The sequence below is a fragment of the Triturus cristatus genome, chromosome 7, assembly GCF_964204655.1.
Source record: "Triturus cristatus chromosome 7, aTriCri1.1, whole genome shotgun sequence".
Lineage (NCBI taxonomy): Eukaryota > Metazoa > Chordata > Amphibia > Caudata > Salamandridae > Triturus > Triturus cristatus.
This window is the reverse complement of record NC_140590.1, coordinates 1,853,884,882-1,853,905,998: the sequence shown is the minus strand read 5'-3', so window position 1 is coordinate 1,853,905,998 and position 21,117 is coordinate 1,853,884,882. Positions and strand designations below refer to the sequence as shown.

The 21,117-nt window shown below is 47.8% G+C and overlaps 1 protein-coding gene across 1 annotated transcript in view; it reads right to left on the bottom strand.

The window, feature by feature from the left end:
- The window catches only part of LOC146813455 (uncharacterized), an 87,982-nt gene that overhangs the window by 40,644 nt on the left and 26,221 nt on the right, over positions 1–21,117 (bottom strand). Inside the window, exons 3-4 of the mRNA XM_085620221.1 lie at positions 18,762–18,872; positions 15,192–15,305 (exon numbers count right to left, since the gene is read on the bottom strand). Of these exons, the coding sequence (XP_085476347.1) occupies positions 15,192–15,305; positions 18,762–18,872 (225 nt within the window). The remainder of the gene's footprint in view (positions 1–15,191; positions 15,306–18,761; positions 18,873–21,117) is intronic.

Below are 21,117 nucleotides of genomic sequence, written 5' to 3'. Positions count from 1 at the left end.
GGCTCCTGGTCACTTACTCAGGGCAAGTGGGGAAGTAGGCAGGTGTAGAGTTTTCACTGCCAGGGCCACTCGGGCGGCTGGGTGCAGAGTGCTTTTGAGCCTTCGGGCGCTCAATTGATTTCAATGGGAAATCTCCGGTTTAGAAAAAGACTGCAAGCTCGGGGACGAGGACTCTTCAGGTGCCACCACCACTTCGAGAGGTAAGTTGGGTAGTTGAAGGATAGGTAGGTACCCCGGGATTGGGCACAGGGGGCCGTGGGGAGCCGTGTGCAGGGGTGCCTTTTAGTGTCGGGAAATCTTACCCTCTGTTGATCGCGGTTGGGGGGCACCTTGTTCTGAGGCTGCAGGCTTCTTCAGGAGTGTCGAGGGAGGTCCTTGGGTGCCGGACTCTGGGTCACAGTCGCCGTGGGGTCGTCCTCAGGGTCTCTGTTCACTCCGGCACTGGCCAGGCTTGGCTGGTGCAGAGTGGGCTGGGTTCGCGGTTCCGGGCTGCTGCCAGGGATTAGAGATAGGTTTTGAGTAGGGACTCTACTCATGGGAGTCCCAGGGGCTTAGAGCCAAGAGCTAGCCAGGTCCTCCGGGGTTTGTGAGGTTGCTGGCCATAAGAGATACCGGGTTGGAGCAGGAGCAGGTTCAAGGGTCGACAGGCCGGTAGGGCTGGGGCCAAAGCAGTTGGTGTCTTCCTCTTTTTAGCAGCTGCAGGGCAGGTCTTCTTTCTTCTTGCTCTTCTTTGTAGTTTGGAATCTGTAATCTGGGGAAGGAAGGTTCAGGGTGACCCTAAATACTAGATTTAGGGGCGTTACAGGTAGGTGAAGGGCAGGGGCCAATGGGTCCCTGTCCTGGGGTGGGTACACCCCCTATCCTGCCTCTCTCCTGTGGGAGCCTAGTCCTGATTGGGCAGGGCTTCCCATCTTCAAGATGGCGAGAGCCCGGAGATGTGCTTCACCTCGCCTCCCCCACCTGAGGGGTGGGGTTGGCAGGCTGGCACATCCCCTGTCTTTATTTGGGGTTTCCGGCCAAGCTTCCCGCCAGAGTGGGGGGGTTGCAGTGGCCTGGGGAAGCTCACAGAGGCGGAATGCCTTTGAAGCTTCCCCCTGCCCATCCTGGGGGAGGAGATTTAGCACCTCGCCCAGGATGTGCATTATTGCAGACCCAGGAGAGCAGGGGCTCTCTTACCCAGGGGTCCAGCAACATGTCTGCTGTGTGGCAGCCTGGGCAGCCTCAGAGCAGACGTGGATTGTAGGTTTAGGTTTCAGGGGGCCTCTCTAAGATGCCCTCTGTGGTGCTTTGTACATTAAATCAAACACTGGCATCAGTGTGGATTTAATGTGCTGAGCAGTTTGATACCAAACTTCTCAGTCTTCAGTGCTGCCATTATGGTGCTGTGGAGTTCGTGTTTGACGAGCTCCCAGCACCATATACTCTTAAATGGCAGCACTACACTTACGGTGCCCAGGAATGGACCTGGGTACTGTAGGGGCACAGGGCTCCTGCCTCTGTGCCCACGCCACTGGCATAGGGCACCCAGCTAGAGGGGTGGCTGATGTATGCCAGGGCAGTGTAGGGTGTGGGCATGGCACACAGGGATGTCTGCCATGTCGACTCTCTGTTTTGTCTTGTATCCAGACACTCAGCCTGCAAGGGCAGTGTGTGTGTGTAAGGGTACAGGGCCTCTAAGGGTGGCACAAGGAGTGCTGCAGCCCTTAGAGGCCTTCCCTGGTCACAAGGCCCTGGGTACCTAGGGTACCATTTACCAGGGGCTGACATGTGGCCAGGGTTTGCCAATTTGGGTTTTGGCTGTTAGGCAGTTTTTAGGGAAGGAACACAGGCCCTGGGCACCTGATTGGCAGGAGCCCAGGGCACAACAAGGAAAAGTGCATCAGCTATTAGGCAAAAAAGGGGGGGTTACAGCAACAGAAACCCACTTTCTTACAGTCACCACCTGCAGCCTCTATGTGCAGGCCCCCTCAACCATGAGTGTCTCCAGCAGCACAGACCTGACGACTAAAAGCACCACTGCTTCCGAGCCCCACAGCCCGTGCAGAAGTGGGCTGACATGTCCCTTAACGCCAGGGCATCTCAAGGACCGAGCCCCCCTGTGGGTTCAACCGGACTGGCTCCCCAGTCCCAGCTTTCAGCCTCTTTTTTCCATGAACATTTCCCATTGAAACCAAAGGGGCAGCCGGCGCCGAAAAGCCCCTCTGCACCCGGACGCCCCAAAGCCTACCGAAGTGACCTGCTGGTGCTGCCTTGGACCTCATCCCATACTTATCACCACTATAGAAGATTGGTCCTGCAAGTCTCTGCTAAATATCCGTATGCAGTGTGTGTGTTTTTTCCCATAGGATACCATCACTGCATTAGAGACAACACAAGTGTATTCACCTGTTTTCTTCAAAACTATTTTAACAAGCATTTGCAATGCAATAGGTCTCGCATTTGCGAGACTTTGAGCTACTGGCATTGTAAATGACAGAACTTTTATCTATGTGTTGGTTTTGAAAATAGATAAATTAAAGGCCTTGTCATTTACAATGCCAATAGCTTAAAATTTTGCAAATGCGAGACCTCTCGCATTGCAAATGCTTGTTTTAATAGGGACGCATTTGACTTTTTTTACCACTTTTACACATTTAAATAAAAAAAAAGTACATTAAAAAATACAGGCTTGGTGATGTCAAACCGCGTGGCTTTTCCAATCCACTCTCTTTAGAAATCTGGTGCCTATTTCGGTTTCCTAGTGAAATAAAAATGGTAAGCAATTTTATTGTAAAATATATTGCAATAACTTCCATTCTGCCCCAGCATGTATCAATGAAGAGAAACTTGATGTTTACCATATAGTGTGCAATCATCTTCACATATTCTTCAATGTTTTCTTCCGTGTGATAAGAGTGCTATTATACGTCATGTACCACCTCAATCATCCATTGAACTTCATATGTAAATTCAGTGTGTACGTTTAAAATCCAATGGAGCCTTCTCTTCACACAGCATACAAACTATCAGAATTTGTAATGCTCTTTTGTGCTACCATACGTGTACATTTTCGCTGCTCATCCAACATATAATCTTCCATTTTCAACTTCATCAGAAGGCTTGACATCCCCGTACGTAAGTATGCTTGGATGAAATTGAGTGGCACTCTGGCAACCAGCGAGCTGCAATTGCTTGTTACACGCTTACGAAAATGGAACATTTTCCAGAAACAAAAATAAAAACGTTCCTTATCAGGGACTGTTTGCAGCGTTTGGGAGTCATACCCTTCACATGTATTTAGAGATAAACTAGCATGCTTGCTGACATATCAAGTAGACATAAGTGCAATGCACTAGTAAGCTTTTACAAACCTTTGTGTAGAGGAATGTTTAGTTTTCCAGTAACGATAGTGTAAAGGTGAGCAACTCGCAACTTTGTATTTTTTGTAACTGCGAAGTTCGCAAAGTTTAGAACGAGAAAAACTGCAGCATTAGCAGGCCTTGCTGTAGCCGGAAACTGTTCCCACTGCTGTGACATCCGTAGGTGGACATTTGTCACCCGCGAGTTTCAAGACAGCCACTATGATAATTATCCTGCACCTCCCACGCTGTGCCTGAGCACTGCCAATCGCACCCACTTCAAAGTGTTGTCAAATCTATAGTAATGACTAAGATGTCAGGTGGGTTCATATTCTTGCCCGCAGAAGGATAAGAGTCTGAATTCATTAATTAACATTGGAAACAAGACAAAGTTTCACAGATTTATGAAAAAGCCTGCAATAGTCTAATAGATCATTCACAGCAAATTTGTTCCTTTAAAATACACACAGACTGGTTAAAAACACACTGATCTAAACTATTTACAGGGGATCGGCAGGGATAACCGCCATGCTCTGCCGATAGTGCACTCATCAGAGGCGCAACTAGAGCCAAATTTCGGGGGGGGGGCTGAGCAAAAATTTCGGGGGGGGGGCTGAGCAAAAATTTCGGGGGGGCTGAACCTTAAGCAATAGGCAGAGTGGAGCTGCAGGGGCTCTTAGAAGGGGTGAAACAACAGCGAGGCCTCATTCACATGCAAATGGTCTTTTAAAGACCTGTGAAGTGCTCGGGTGCGGCTGCGTTTTTGCCCGGGAAGGTGTCTCATCCCGGGCTGCCACACACGACGGGGGGGGGGGGGGGGGGGGATGGGGGGGGCTGAAGCCCTGTGAGTCCAATGGGTGTTGCGCGCCTGGCACTCATAGCCTCACCCTACCCCCACTGCCCCCTGCACTGAAGGCTTCTGCCGTTATCGACGTTGCATGCAGCAGTCAGCACTATCGTGCGTTAGATTATCATTTGTAAGGACGCCACAGCTACTCCGGAGCAAGGAAGAAGCTACATTGGCCGGTTCCAGGTCGATTGCAGGACTGGCGAGCATTTGGTCACGCTACCCATGGTGAGCTGGCAGTGTCAAGACAAACACAGCCCCCACGTTCACAGGCGAGTGCAAAAGTCTGCGAGGATTCGGGGTGGGTCGCCGCTCTTAGTCGTGTGACAGCTGTTAATTACGGTGAAGTGTGCCCAGGGGGACAGCTTATTTTTGGCATTTAAACAACGAGAAAAAATTATCCAAAGTCACCCAGGATCGGCAGATGAATATTCACACTTTGCTCACACAGCAGCACCCAGGTACATATGCAGGCCACCGATGTGGGCAGCAACGGACGCTCTAGAAATAAAGACAGAATAAAACAAGAACAACAAGCAGGAAGTGGGATAAGGGAGGGGGTAGGGGAGAGAGGCAATGCAGGCTGGCAAATGGTGAGCACTTTTCGCGGGCGGCCGTGCGGCCGCGAAATTGAAAGAAAACAAATGCTTTCAGGCTGCCAAATGGTGCGCGCGCCCGGAGCACATGCACTGTAGTTGGCGGCCTGAAATGCACTCGTTTCCACTTCCACAAGTCGCTTACTATAAGTCTCGCCAGAGCAGTGCTAAAGCGCTGTCTCAGGCGAGACCTAAAAAGTGCTTACCCAATAACAAAATTCTTGGTGTGTAAAAATATATAAAAATGTGTTATGTTTCTAGATTGCTATGGATCCCCTTACTGAATGAGTGTTTATCATTTATTGACTGTGTTTGCAGCAAATGTCTAATACTCCTCCTTGATGAGCTGAAGACTGCTCGACCACACTACCACAAAAATAGCACCATGGGATTGTTAAAGCAAGCCTCCTGTATACTAATAAGGAATACCTACACTCTCTATACAATATACCTCTTTTGGTATATTATATAAAGAGCCAGTTTCCAAACCATGCCAACTTACGGAAAAACCAGACACAAGTGGGGGGGGGGGGGGGGGGGAGAGAGGTACCTTATAGAGGGTAAGCATTATACCTGGTCCCTATGCTTCACCAGCAGCAACTGCAAGCAATTTATAATGGTGGTTTTGGACTGTGCTAGCAGAAAACTCAAGGATGCGACGGTGAGACCAGTCACCAACAAATGAATACAGAGATGTGTGAAAGCGTCTGCTTGCCTCAGGAGTCAATCTCCTGCAGAGGTTAATGTTCATGAGTAGAACCGCATCGGGTGCATCAATGAGGCCCATCACCACCCAAGGATTAGTTACCAAAAAGAGACAAATGAACTTCATGAGACGTTCAACTGGGCCCTTAAAGCATGTTGACAGCAGAGGTATTATTACAAAGTAAAGGTGAAGGCAGCAATGTGAGTAAGAATCTCCTAGAAAACGGGCTGCTCCAATGAGGGGTCCGCCACTCACCTGCATTGTTCAACCATTATTCTGTGCCGTCCATGCACCCATATCGAACGCTTGGACGTCACAGATGGAAAAGAGCATAAAACATATTTTCTCATCACCTACCAGGAGGCGCTACAGGAGTTCACTAGACTCCTCTTCATGTGATGGGTGAAAGGCTACAGTTTAATGTAGGAGGCTCTACAGGAGTTCACTAGTCTCCTCTTCATGTGATGTGTGAAAGGCTACAGTTTAATGTAGGAGGCGCTACAGGAGTTCACTAGACTCCTCTTCATGTGATGAGTGAAAGGCTATAGTTTAATGTAGGAGGCCACTAGACTCCTCTTCAAGTGATGTGTGAAAGGCTATAGTTTAATGTAGGAGGCGCTACAGGAGTTCACTAGACTCTTCATGTGGTGGGTGAAAGGTTATAGTTTAATGTAGGAGGCGCTACAGGAGTTCACTAGACTCCTCTTCATGTGGTGGGTGAAAGGTTATAGTTTAATGTAGGAGGCGCTACAGGAGTTCACTAGACTCCTCTTCATGTGGTGGGTGAAAGGTTATAGTTTAATGTAGGATGGCTGGGACTGTAAGAACAAAGACAAAGCTGCACCCACAGTTACCACAGAACATCAGCAGGAATTTTGAGTTTTCGACAACAGAGAGGCTGAAGAAAGGACAGCAGAAGGTATGAGATGACTGTTATGGTTGTGTCAACTCCTACAAAAAAGGCAAGGGACCTAGCTCCTGGTCCCTGGGAATCAAAACAAGGAGGTCTCAGTCTGAACTCAAGTCCACAAGGTGGTCAAAATGTGAAGTGACAATGACAATGTATTAGTATATGAGGAGAAGGCAGAATGTAGTTAATTGTTCCCACAGAGATACTGCGATGGTCTTCCACCAAGAGCACTCAGACAGATGCAAGAGCGACTGCCTTGCCGGGGAGCTCTCAGAAAGACCGAAGGGAGCGCTGCTATGCACTTCCTAGGCTAACTCTTGCAATAAACCTGGTGCAGTGAAGGATGGAGAGCACAACAGGGACATTTGGGACATCACAACATATATACCCGTCCTCATTTGACTGAAAAAGCAACCACGAAGGACACAGTCCACTACTGACTAGGCAATCCCCGCAGCACTGATTCCCAGGGCTGATGGGACCTCTTGAACCCGTACTGGACATAGGAACTTGAATCAAACTGCCGCAGCTGACGTCCACGTTTTACGAAGTCCTTGACAAAAAGGTGTCTTCTCAGTTAATTTCTACCACAGATCTCACACGGGGTACAGGAAAGTAAGTGAAGGTACGAAAGGCTCTACTAGGGCCTGGCTTCCCTTGCACCCTGGTTCTTGGGAGAGTACCTGATCGACCTTTTGTCTTGAAAAATGCCCTACTGGGCTGGAACTATCTAGGGGACGTAGCCTTCCCAAATGACAAAACCTTCTTCAAGTTTCATCTTCAGCACATAATCATTGCATTGACCAGGATGTAAATAAAAAATTTAAATGTAAATTTGATACTTGTATAGTGCACTACTCACCCGCAAGGGTCTCAAGGCGCTTGTACGAATACCGCTGTGGAACCCATCCTGGCTTTCCCTGTGAGGCGTCCACTCCTGGGCACCCCCAAGGTGGAGGCCAGGCATCCTTAGCGTTGTGGGGGCCGTTGTGGAGATTAAGCAAGCTATTGCCCAGAGTTGCAGAGTGGGACTCCATGATTGGAATAGGCACCGAGAATTATCAGGTCCGTGGAATTTTTGAGCCCAAGACCCGCCGAGGCGGGGAATTGAACCCTGGTCCGGGCTAGACCTCTGCATCAGGGTCTGCCGCTCTAATCATTGAGCCACACTTCTCCTCCAGGATGAGTGACACAGTGCTGACTGGGATGGAAGAGATATGCCACTTTGTCTTGAGCATGGACACCTACGTGGACTATGGCTTGAAGCCTAGACAGGTTACAAATAACGCCATTAAAGCCTGGTACATGCCTCAGTTTCCGGCCAAGCTAGGGGCTTCAGTGGCACGGTTTATTTTATTTATTTATTCACTCATTAGCAATGGGACCAGAAGCAAAAGCACAATCCTCATTCAGATGTCAGATAACCCCACTGTGTACCTGTTCAGTAAGCTGGTCTACAACAGAGAAGAAATATTTGGGCTTGGTCTGGGCTTTAAAGGGACTGCAGTCATTCATCTACGGAAGTAAATGTGGCCATCTGCATTAAAGGGTTCAATATTCTCTGTGGAGAAGAGATGGCACCAAGAATGTCAATGCTAAAGGCCTGTCAAGCATCTTGATTGGGGTTCCTAAGTCGTGCCAACATGGTGTTGGTGTCCATTCTCAGGACGGCCACTTCCAATTAGGAAAGGTTACAAAGAACCATTCCTGAGCAGCTTAATCATCTTTCAACACCTGAATACAGTCTCTTTACTTCTTTTTTTAGAGTGTTTAGTATCCTCACTTGCGTGAAATGGGGAAGGTGGCTGAGACAATCTTGACAACCACAGTGTGCCTACGTAGGAGGAGGGGAATGACTCTTAAACAGCAGCGGAGTGACTCTGCTGATTGGTGCTGCTCTGCTGTCCACATCAAATAACGGCACCTTTTGATTGGCAGCGTTGCTCAGATCAGAGGTGGGCTAGGAACTTATGCTTGCTGATGACCTGAACATGCTGTGTGTCAGGTTTCATGTGCACTGGCTAAAGGTAGAGTAACAGACAGGTCTAAAGTCAGGCATAAACACGGCTGGTAAATCCATTTTCTGTGTCCATGGTTGCTGATGACAAGTTGCTGCTTCACCATATGAAGTTCCACTCCCGAAGATCTGTCTCTACCTCAGGGTTTCTCCCATCTCGGTTTCCCAGTTTTAATCACGATTTAGGGTCTGCAAACATCGCTGTTTATGAGGGGACATAACCTGGTATGAGCAAACGAGGCAAGTGTGCCCAGACTATCTTATGGACTTTTTAGAGGGGCACATTCTCCCCTGGTGTGGTTCTGGCTTTCCCAGGCAGCTGCTGGAAAGGGTGTAAGGTCAACCATCTACTCTAATTCAAATCCATACAAAGAAACCTAGCCCCAGGATGGACGGGTCAGAGAACATCCCCTGCAGCAGGAGCGGCTGGTGAGGGCTTGGAGCACACATGGAAGTAGAACGGCCCAGGGAAAATAAGGGATTCAGTTTATTGCTCCTGAAACGTGATAGAGAAAAAGGGGGACTGTTGAGGCTCCCCTTTTTCCTGTATCACCACCATGGTACCTGGAGGAGCTGATGAATCTCCCATGCGGAGCGTGCCTTATGACTGTCCTGTCTCCGAGGTTGTAAGGGTTTTTTTGGGGGGTTGGGGGGTGTTTTGTATAGCGCGAACTCGATTTGAAGCCATCAGAGTACTTCACATGAGCACCAGTTGCGTTACAGATGGACACATTTTTGTTAGGCACGGGGAGATTAAGTCATTTGCCCAGAATCACATGATGTTGAGCGTCTCTGCTGAGACTCAGGCCTGGTTCCCCAGCTTCGAAGTCGACAGCTCTAGCCGTTAGGCCACATTCCTTGATATTGCATCAGACTTGCATGCCAGTGCATGTGAACTAATATTTTAAGCAATTTTGGTATGATTAGCTTAATGTAGCACTAAATGGCTCTTTTTTAGTGAACACATCTCTTTGTTTACTATTTGGTGAATTGATTTAAGCCTCTAGTCCAAGGAAAAGATAAACCTAAAAGGAGAAATTGTGCTAAAATCGCAAGGGTGAGTGGGGGGTATAGATGAGAAGGTGACCTGTTGCTACCGGATTCCTCCCTCACAGATCTTTCTGGTCTTGGATACATCAGAGCCAAAGATACCAGTTCACTAATCCAACTTTCTATGGGTAAATTTGGATGCAACGGTTTAGAAGAATGCGAGCAGAAGTAATAAGGAACGTGATGGGTTCTGTTCCATGACTGCCGGAGAAAATTTGCGCACAATCATAAAACCTGTTTGCTGCAGAAGAAAACAAAAAATAAATAAATACATACACATATTGATTGTGTACTACGTCCTTTGATAAATACTACTATGCACGATAAACCATAGAAAACCAAGTCTATGAAGCCATCAAGGACTTCCAATTGGCAAAGCCTCCAGGTCCCAATAGATATACAGCAGTTTTCGGTCATTCCGTTAAAGACGAATTATCACCAATATCACTCCTGGCAAAGGCCATCACTGCTAGTAGGTATGTTGTGCTATGTGTATTTGTCGAGCGCACTATCAACCAGGGAGTAGGTGTATTTGTCTAACCAAACCGAAGGTGGGGGAGTGGGGGGTTTAATCAAAGAACAATGTCTTCAGCTTCTTGCAGAATTCAAGAAGACATGAGGAGACTCTGATGAGTTGTGGGAGATCGTTCTATGCCTTAGTGGCAATGTACGATAAGACCCGGCCTCTGGATCGGTCTCTGTATTGGTGTGGAATGTGTGCAAGTACGACAGAACAGAGGTGTCTGGGTGTTTGGTGGAAGGAGCTGTGCCTGTTCTGGTAGGCAGGGCCTAGAGTTTGTGAGTGAGAAGTTTGAACTGAGCGTGTTTGTGTATTAAAGAGTGGAGCTCCATAAGGCGTTGTGATGTGTGCTCTGCGTGGGAGGTTGCGGATGAGTACAGCAGCCGACTTCTGGAAGCTTTGTAGTCTCCTGGTGAGTTGCTTGGTGGTTTCAGTTTATAGGATGTTCCCGTAGTCCACCTTGCTGGTGACTAGGATGCGAGTGATGGCTTTCTGGTGGTACCTGGAAGCCATTTGAAGATTTTCTTCAGCATCTTCAGGGTGTGGAAGCAGGATGCAGCGACGGTGAGGACTTACTTAGTCATGTCGAGTTTGTCATCAATGGTAATCCCGAGGTTCTTGGTGTGGGTCCAAGGTCGTCTAGTTAACAGGTGGAGTCCCTTGGTGATGTGTTCTCACCAAAGACTACTTCTTCTTTGTCTTGTCAGTGTTGAGCTTCAGACAGTTAAACTTCAAACTGTTGGCGACTACATGACCAAACTTCAACCAGTTGGCGACTTTGGTCATGTAGGCAGTGAACTAGTTCCTTGTGTGGGGCACCTTGTTTGAGAGGGTGAGTATAAGTAGTGTGTTTCTCACAAAGAGGAGGATGTTTATGTTATATGTGTAGATGACCGAGGGGTCATGTAAATATTGAAGAGGGTTAGGGCTGAGGGATAAACCTTAAGGCTCTCCACTGATGAGTTTGCTGGCTTCTAAAGAGTATGATGCCAGGCTTAAGGCTTGAATTTTGTCAAGAAGGCACAGATCCAGCCGAGAGCGTCTCCTTGGATGCCAATCTCATGAAGGCGACTGATGAATATCGAGAGAGAAATCGTGTCAAATTAGGCAGAGAGGTCCAGGAGGATGCAAGCCGCAGTGTCTTCTCTGTCTAAGAACATGCAGATGTAGGTAAAGGCGGCAATGAGGGCAGTCTCAGTGCTGTGGTTGGGCCCGACGCCGTACTGTGTGTTGTCAAGGAGTTGGTGGTTGATGAGGGGGGGTGGGAGGGGTCGGTGAGATGTCTATTGAGGATCATCTCTAAAAACGTGGCTAGCTAAGGTTGGCTGGGTCTGCACTGTGTTTATTGAGAAGGCGCATGGCTGTGGTGTGCTTCCAGGTGCCCAGGAAGGTGGCGGAGTCGATGTAGGCCTTGAGTACGGGTGTCGGAGGTTCACTGATAGGTAGCAGTCCTTTGGTGAAGGTGTGGTGGGGGCAAGGGTCTGGATTTCATGGCTTACCTGTCCCATTCATAGTGATGGTGGGCCTCAAGGTCAGGGTCCGTTCTTCGGTGTGCTGAGGAATTGAGTTTCGAAGGAGACTGGGTTTGGTCGAGGGTCAAAGTTGCAATACATAGAGGTGGCCTTGTCGCAGAAGAGTTCTGAGAGTTTGCCGCAGAGGTCTTGAGAGGGTGATCTTGGTGTTCCTGTTCTGTTGTTGCCGTCTTAAGGCGGATTTGAAGATGCCTCTGTCCGTGGTGGCAGAGCTCATTCTCCATTTGCACTCCTGTTGCCTGCAGTGATGTATCGTCGTCTCGAGTTCCTCTGTATACCAACTGGCTTGCGATTGGGCTCTCGCTGTTGTGTTGCACTTGAGGGGAGCCAGAGAGTTGGTGCATGCGGTGATCCAGCTGTTGAAGTTCTTGATGTCTTTCTGCCGGGTGCTGGTGTGCTTGGGCTGGTGTGGAGATAGAGCGGACATCCAGTCATGCTCTGGGATGATTTTCCAGCTGCAGCGGGCAGGTCTGGTTGTGGTGAGACTAAGGTGTTAGGGAACAGGGATGTGGAACCTGAAGGAGGTGAAAATCGGGCCCAGGAGATTTCCAAAAGCGTGGGTGTTGACATGCTGCGTGAGGTTGACGTTTCAGAGCCTTTCTAGGAGGACGGTCGAGTTTTGGTTGGTGCAGCCTTCCAGGTGGAAATTCAGGTCTCTGAGGAGGATGAAGTTGCTGCTGTCTATGATGAGGGGAGCGACAAAGTCCGTGACATTGCTGGAGATGTTGGTGCAAGGTCCTGGCGGTCTGTGAATGAGGCTTTCGTGCAGGTTGAAGTTTGCTGTGATGACTTGCTTGAACGTGTGGTGTTTCATGTAGCCGACGTACATGCCAGTGGTAGCTCTGATGGTGTCCTTGAGTAAGATGGTGCTCTTCCTCTGGGCTTGTGATGGCAATCCTGCTTTGAGATCTTGTAGCCGCGGGTATGGTTGTGGCGATGTCAATGCCACAGCTGGGTTAAGCTATGTTTCTGTGAGGAACAGATGGCCCGAAGTGTGGTCATGCAGCAGGTCCCAGAACTCTGTGGTGGATTTGGTGATCAAATAAGTGTTGAGGAATATGTATGAGAAAGACGTGTGCTGTGAGGGGGGTGTCTGGTCAATGTGGCTGCATGAGGCAGGTATGTATGCTGTCGTTATAGGGGTTGAGAGAGGCTGGTTTAATGAATATTTGAAGGAGAATGCTCCTGGGTGGTGCGTGGTGTGTCACTCAGGATTGACAACGAGGAGAGTCCAGGCAGGGTAGTGGGGAGGTCGGACTAGGGCTCCTGGTGCTGGGCGCAGTCCAGGAATGGATGGACACAGACAGACTTGCCATGGCCCCCCTAAGTAGGTCTGTGTGGGGGAGGGGGACGTGCAGGGAGTGGTGGCCCGGCTGTGTGGGGTGCAGTGCAGGAGAGTAGGAAATAGATAGGAATGCTGGGGGAGCCGAGTGGGGAAATCAGGAAAATGAGGGTTAGTGCAAGAGACAAAAAGGCACAAGAGGCCCAAGAACAAACAGCTACAAACACCGCAGGTACAAAAACAAACAGGAACAATCAGAGCAAGAGTCAAACGAGGGTCAAGAGAGAGAGCAAGGCACATAAACAAGGGTCTAAAGTAGCTTTAAGGCTACAACTAGCTTCAAATAGGAGAATTCATTTTCTCCAGGATCGTGTTTGCAAAATCTTTGCAATATTAAATGATACATCACATACCTATGCTGCCTTCTCGAAACTGCAAAGGTGGATGGACAGGCTGGAAGCAGCTGTGGGCTCGAAGAACGAAAAGGCACTTTATATGGTAGAAAGGAGTTTTTGTGGTACGATAAAAAGCAGATCTGCACTAGTTTCAGTTCTTTTAGTTATCATGGCTCTATTGCTGTTTACAAGTACAATCTAGGATACACTCACTGTACATCGAGGGTATACAAAGAAGAGAGAGGAAGAGGCAAACATGCATTTGTAGACCATATCAGTGTGTTTCGGCCTTGAAAACCAGCGTTCATGCATGCTCAAAGCTGGTAGCGTCACATGAAGGAGTGCCTGGTTACAGGATCAACAAAAACAAATCTGAAACAATATCCATCAAAGTCAGATGTTCTAAATCAGAAGGAGAAGGATTTAGTCTGAAATGGCCGGAGCCACAGCGACTCCTGTGAAGGCAGAGAACGTCTGGTGCATAGCTGCTGTCTTTTAGGCGCTCACGCACCAAACTTGATTTTCAGAAATAAAACTACCAAAGCGATAGTTTGTTTCTTAAAAACACAAAACAATAACAGCCCCCACACTCTGGGGGTTTATCGAGGGTGTGGGAGCCATTATTTGTTTTCTTCTGGTTGAGACTGATAGGCCACCGGACTGGCCGATCGAAACAGGGCGGGCAGTCTGACGACTTTACTCTACGGGCGATCAGAGTAAGTATTCCCACAGCAATGCCAGCAGGGGCACTGCCTTTGGAAAACCGACGGTATGCCACCCTCGTAACGCAGCCGGGAGACCAAGGGTCTGGAGATGTGAAGAAGAACCCTGCCAACCTCGAAATTAGGCCCTAAATCTTAGATCCAAACGTAAGAAGGACAGTACCATTAACAAAACCACATGATTATTTGAATTTTGGTTGCCTGTTGAGAGTCTGCTTGGCTGAAAAATGCCCAGCTGGGTCTGGTGGCCTAATGGGCTGATGTGTCTACTGTAGGGGCCTGTGTTCGACCTCATGGTCACAGGTTCCAATCCCAGGGCGTCCATTCAGCCTTTCATCCTTATGAGGTTGATAAAATGAGTACCATTGAATTTCGTAACAATAAACATCTGTTATTCAGCGCCAAGTTACCCTTCTGGGTGAATGTGCGGTTTGCAAATACACATGTTCAGTTATCATATAGTTTACCTGCCAAAACGTGTCTATCTGCACAGCATTAAGTGTTGATGACCCCAACAGGAGTATCAAAGCAAACCAAAAAGCCAGCGGTATTTATGTGTGAAATGAAAAGAGGGCTTGCGAGTGACAACACCACCTAATAGAAGCCCTGCCACACTGAGGGCGGGTTTTATTGCAGGTGGATATACAGGAGGACTGAAAAACAAATTTAAAACACCTCTATAAAATATAGAACTTTACGTCTGTGAAAGACAGATTTAATAATTAAATCTTAATGGACCTTGTGAATACACTAAATCCATCTGAACATTTATGTGTGATTTCTTTCCAAACTATGTCGCAGTGTTGACTTTCAGCACATTGAGGGCAGGGAGTAGGTCGCTCTGAACAGTGAAACTGCAAAGGAGCCTTATAAAGGTTTCCCTTCAGAGCTACCCAGGATCCAGAGGATTACCGGACTTACCCTTTGCTGTATACGAATTGCACAAGTGCCATTGGCAGCCACTGTAATTCTTTGAATTATGGCTACTTTCGTGTTTGTAGTTCTTTGTGGCTTTTACTGAACAAATAATACAATGCAGAAAGCAAGTCCAATATACAGAAAATAGGTCAAGAAGTTGCCGAGTGCAGCATTTAATAGCGTACTGTAACATGAAAGCATTTTATTGGTACATTTGCGGTCTGTACCGTTTAAAAAACGTTGACAAGGTAGAACAGGATTTCCATTTAAAATCTTGTTTTGGATAGAGTGGCACATGGACAGCCGATACTGTGATTACAACCAGAAAAGCACAGTTATCACATCTTTTATTTTGTACCTGGGCTTGGACAATCCTTTCTTTTTATTCCTTGTTTATCTCTAGGTTTATTTACACGTAGGTTTCTTTCTCTCTTCATGCTGAAGCCCTCGTCAGGGTTGGTAACTGGATCACCTGCAAAATGAAGAACAACATGCTTGATTTGCTCTCACTACAAATGGATTCCCCAGTCCTTTTAGGCCCATATCGGATTCCTCATCTCATTGTCTTGATGGCAAGTGAACCCTACTCATCTCTGCCTACATCGCTTCAAGTGATCTTGTGCCAGTGAAAATCAAGAATTAGAAGAAAAAAAATAGGTCTTGCCTTTGCAAGAGCTATTGGCTTTGCCAATATGTTTTAGCCATGTTGTCCATCTATCTGCGTGGCGGCTGTTCAGCAGGGCCAAGTGCCAGTGGGGCAAAGGGGAGTGGCATGGAGTGGAGTGTCATAAAGTGGGATAAAGGGGAGTGACATGGAGTGGAGTGTCATAAAGTGGGATAAAGGGGAGTGGCATGGAGTGTCAAAGTAGAGTAGAGTGGAGTGGCATGGAGGAAGTAGTGTGTTGTAGAGTGGAAGGGTGTAGAGTGGAGTAGAGATGAGTGGCATAGAGTGGAGTAGATGTCGTAAAGTCGAGTAGTACAGAGTGTCGTTGAGAGCAGAGTGGTGTAGAGGGTGTTGTGTAGAGTGTTGTAAAGTGGAGTGGCACATAATGGAGTGTCGTGGCGTGGACTAGTGTGTCATAGAATAGAGTGGAGTAGAGTGGCATAGAGGAAGTTGCATGGAGTGTCGCAAAGTGGAGTAGTGTTGGAGAGTAGCATAGAGCAGAAAACAGTGCGAGTGGAGTAGAGTTCAATGGAGGAGAGTGTCAGAGTGGAGTATCGTACAGTGTGGTTTAGGAGTGGAGCAGAGAGGCCTGGAGTGAAGTGACGTAAAGAACAGTGGCGCAGAGCAGATTGCAATAGAGTGCAGGAGAGTAGAGTGCACTGGTTTTCAGTAAAGTGGTGTAGAGTGCAGTGATGTAGAGTAGAGTGGCATCTAGTGCAGTGATGTAGAGTAGCGTGGTGCAGAGTACAGTGCAGTGACATGGAATGCAGTGGTGTTGAGTAGAGTGTTTCAGAGTACACTGAAGTGGTGTAGAGTGGCTTATGGTAGAGTAGAGTGGTGCAGGGTAGGGTGCAGAGGTGTAGATCACATAGAGTGGCGTAGAGTGGTGTAGAGTGTAGTGGTGCACAACAAATTAGAGTGGCATGGTGTGATGCAAAGTGTAGTGACAAAGATGGCACTGGCATAGAGTGCTGTATCATAGCGTAGAGTTGAGCAGTGCAGAGTAGAGAGCAGTGGCAGAGAGGAGAGTGGAGTATAGTGGCGTAGAACGCAGTGGTTTAGAGCAGAGTGTGGCACAAGGCAGTGAGATAAAGTAGCGTTGTGTAGAGTAGAGTGGCGGAGAGTGACGCAGCGCAGAGTACAGTGGCGGAGAGGGTAATGGCAGAAAGTGCAGTGTTGCAGAGTAGACTGTTAGAGTGCAAAGGTTTAGAGTGGAGTACAGTGGCGTACAGTGGTGCAGCACAGAGGGCAGTGGGATAGTGCACAGTGGTGCAGAGTAGAGTATAGTGGCATAGAGTGAAGTGGTGCAGAGTAGATTGGCATAGAGTACCGTAGTATAGAGTGCATTGGTTTTCAGTAAAGTAGTGTAGTGTGCAGTGGCTCAGAGTGGAGTGGCATAGAGTAGACTGTTTCAGAGTAGAGTGGAGTGCTGCATGGTAGAGTACAGTGGCGTGGGCTGCTGAGTAGATTAGAGTGGCATAGAGTGGATTGTCATGGATTGCACTAGTGAAGAGTGGAGTGCTTTGGCGGAGAGTACCGCGGCGAAGAGTGCCGTGGCGAAGAGTGCAGTGGTGCAAAGTAGAGTAGTGTGGGGGTAGAGTAGAGTGATGTAGAGTAGAGTGGCGTAGAGTGAAGTGGCGTAGAGTGAAGTGGTGCAGAGTAGAGTGCAGTGACCGTTTGTGTAGTGAAGTGGAGCGAAGTGGCATAGTGGGAGTGGGGCAGAGTAGAGTGGAGTGGCTTAGAGTGGAAAATACATGCTGCGGCAGCACACAGCGATTACAGACAGCACACCTTCAATTGAAATGACCATTACATTTGAACATACAGTTTTACAGATAAAAGTTTTCAGTGCGCAAACGAAAATGTTTTGAAATGTCATTATTTAATGCACTGATTGTTTAGATCATATTAAAATAAGTTTCCACCACACTTCAGCATTACTGAAAACTGTGCTTCATTTGTGCTTTTCCAATTCTGAGATATTCTAAAATATTTGCACAGTTCATCTACAGACATTTAAAATGTGTTGTGCGCTAGAAAATGAAATAACATCATACAGCCTTCCTCAAGCTCTCCCCGAGTAGCCACTATGATGGTCACATAAAGACATTCACTTTGAAGTCAGAGAAAGACGTAATCACCAACCTCCCTGGAAGACAAAACGTGACATTTGACCTTCGTCTTACAGCAAATATGACAAGACAAGAACAAGATTTAAAGGCCTGCTTACAGAAATCCAGTACTGGTGGAAGAAGACAGTAAACAAACCACAAAGCCAATGGTGAACTTTAACAGGAATCCTCACAACTAGGGCTACTCATATTTTCTATGCCATAACCTCAGTCGAGAGATCATTTTATGCCCAAGAAACTCCATAAGATAGCAATAAGGTTAATCAAGAAACTGGGAATGTCTGGCTCCATGGGCTACGGCTCAAAACACGCATCCAATCTAAGGCCAGCTGCCTCCTCTAACAATGTTTACATGACCAAGCCAAGTGACTACAAGAAAACAATTGTTATACATACGTCTCTGCTATTACAGCTTCCCAGTTACACATCTTTACACCCGAGGGTCCCATGGGTAAATCCTTATTTCTTTAACTCAAAAAACTTCACAATGTTCTTGCACCAAAATCTCCTTCCAGGCATCAGTGATGGTTTAACTGACGTCAATTACTTTTGTCAAACTACCTTGATCTAACAGGTGCCTATTTGACACACCGCTCCTCTCCCATGACATCTATCTCACCTGGCCTCTCCTTCCACACAATGGGAAATAGGGGCAGAATTATTCTGCTGTCAAATATTCACGGCCACAGCTTTTGAGTGATTTGTATATATTCTGCACTTGAGACCCGCTCTTATGTTTAACTGTTAGTACCACTTTACTTACATTATCATATTTGGATTCACAAAGCTTAAAAGAGGAGCAAGAGTTCACTCTGTGCTACTCTTGCTAAAGATTGGTGGTTGAATGAATATTAAACATAAGTACAAGACGGCAACTACTTGCACACCTCCGTGTGACTGTCCATGGGTCTGTTGGGGAGTATAGAAGGGCATGTAGGAGTGTGCGAATGCATACGTGTACACGGCTCCGCCCAATGGCCTTCTGCTGAGTATGCAAGTATATGTATTCATGCATATGTGTATTTATGGGAGAGTATTTAAGTACATGCAAGTGACTAAAAGTATGTGGTGGCTGTGGCATGGTCAGTCCAAAAGATACTCTCTGGTCATACTTATTTTACTTTGCACTTACAAGGAGAAGCGTGAACACCATTCCTCTTCCCAGAAAGCGGGATTCCCACATGGCACAGATCTTGTGCTGCTTTAGCCCTTAAGGAAAATACAGTATTGGCAATAAGCGGACCTGTTAAAAAACAGAAAACAGTGTGTTAATTATGGCATCAGTACTTGCGCAACGGTGAGCATTACCGGCTGTTACGGGTGATGCTGAACATAAGCTTCACCACAACATGGCTGCTTAAAAAAGCAAAAACTACCAGGAGTAACAATGTAGGGCAAACTAAGGGGTACAGACACAGACACAGAGAAAGAAACAAACCAGGCACTGCCCAAAGCGTCAGAGAAAGGTAAAGAATCATTATCACGAACACTGTAGTTAGGTCTAGAGATGAAATGGAGAGCAACACACAAGGGAAAGTAACAGCAAAACAAATGTCTACCCAGGGTTAAAGATAAAGACAAGTTAACCTTTAAAAACAGAGGATGTCAAGGGAGGAAAATGAACGGGATTCAGTAGGACACATGTAAGCCAGAAGAAACAAAGTGCGTAGTAGATAATAGTGCAGCTAAGAAAAAAGAATACCGTCCATGATAAGGCCATAAAGTGGTTTGAGGTCAGCTATTTGGTTTTTGAATTTGACATTATGACTTTGTTGTATATACATTTACCTAATTTCCTGGAATAAACTACCCTATTCAATGTGACATGCTTTTATTTTTTGGGGAGATACCTGTAACCCCGTCTCCGCTGCCTTGGCTTTTGTTTAAAGTTTTGCACAGAAAATCTTTGATCACTGTGTGGCACCTGGAGGCTGTGCTGTGGCTCTGCTCATCCTTTATCACTGTGTGGCACCTGGAGGCTGTGCTGTGGCTCTGCTCATCCTTTATCACTGTGTAGCACCTGGAGGCTGTGCTTTGGCTCTGCTCATCCTTTATCACTGTGTGGCACCTGGAGGCTGTGCTTTGGCTCTCGTCATCCTTTATCACTGTGTGGCACCTGGAGGCCGTGCTGTGGCTCTGCTCATCCTTTATCACTGTGTAGCACCTGGAGGCTGTGCTTTGGCTCTGCTCATCCTTTATCACTGTGTGGCACCTGGAGGCTGTGCTGTGGCTCTGCTCATCCTTTATCACTGTGTGGCACCTGGAGGCTGTGCTGTGGCTCTGCTCATCCTTTATCACTGTGTAGCACCTGGAGGCCGTGCTGTGGCTCTGCTCATCCTTTATCACTGTGTGGCACCTGGAGGCTGTGCTGTGGCTCTGCTCATCCTTTATCACTGTGTGGCACCTGGAGGCTGTGCTGTGGCTCTGCTCATCCTTTATCACTGTGTAGCACCTGGAGGCTGTGCTGTGGCTCTGCTCATCCTTTATCACTGTGTGGCACCTGGAGGCTGTGCTGTGGCTCTGCTCATCCTTTATCACTGTGTGGCACCTGGAGGCTGTGCTGTGGCTCTGCTCATCCTTTATCACTGTGTGGCACCTGGAGGCTGTGCTGTGGCTCTGCTCATCCTTTATCACTGTGTGGCACCTGGAGGCTGTGCTTTGGCTCTGCTCATCCTTTATCACTGTGTGGCACCTGGAGGCTGTGCTTTGGCTCTGCTCATCCTTTATCACTGTGTAGCACCTGGAGGCTGTGCTGTGGCTCTGCTTTGGCTCTGCTCATCCTTTATCACTGTGTGGCACCTGGAGGCTGTGCTTTGGCTCTGCTCATCCTTTATCACTGTGTAGCACCTGGAGGCTGTGCTGTGGCTCTGGTCATCCTTTATCACTGTGTAGCACCTGGAGGCTGTGCTTTGGCTCTGCTCATCCTTTATCACTGTGTAGCACCTGGAGGCTGTGCTGTGGCTCTGCTCATCCTTTATCACTGTGTAGCACCTGGAGGCTGTGCTGTGGCTCTGCTCATCCTTTATCACCGTGTAGCACCTGGAGGCTGTGCTGTGGCTCTGCTCATCCTTTATCACTGTGTGGCACCTGGAGGCCGTGCTGTGGCTCTGCTCATCCTTTATCACTGTGTAGCACCTGGAGGCTGTGCTGTGGCTCTGCTCATCCTTTATCACTGTGTAGCACCTGGAGGCTGTGCTGTGGCTCTGCTCATCCTTTATCACTGTGTAGCACCTGGAGGCTGTGCTGTGGCTCTGCTCATCCTTTATCACTGTGTGGCACCTGGAGGCTGTGCTGTGGCTCTGCTCATCCTTTATCACTGTGTGGCACCTGGAGGCCGTGCTGTGGCTCTGCTCATCCTTTATCACTGTGTAGCACCTGGAGGCTGTGCTGTGGCTCTGCTCATCCTTTATCACTGTGTAGCACCTGGAGGCTGTGCTGTGGCTCTGGTCATCCTTTATCACTGTGTAGCACCTGGAGGCTGTGCTTTG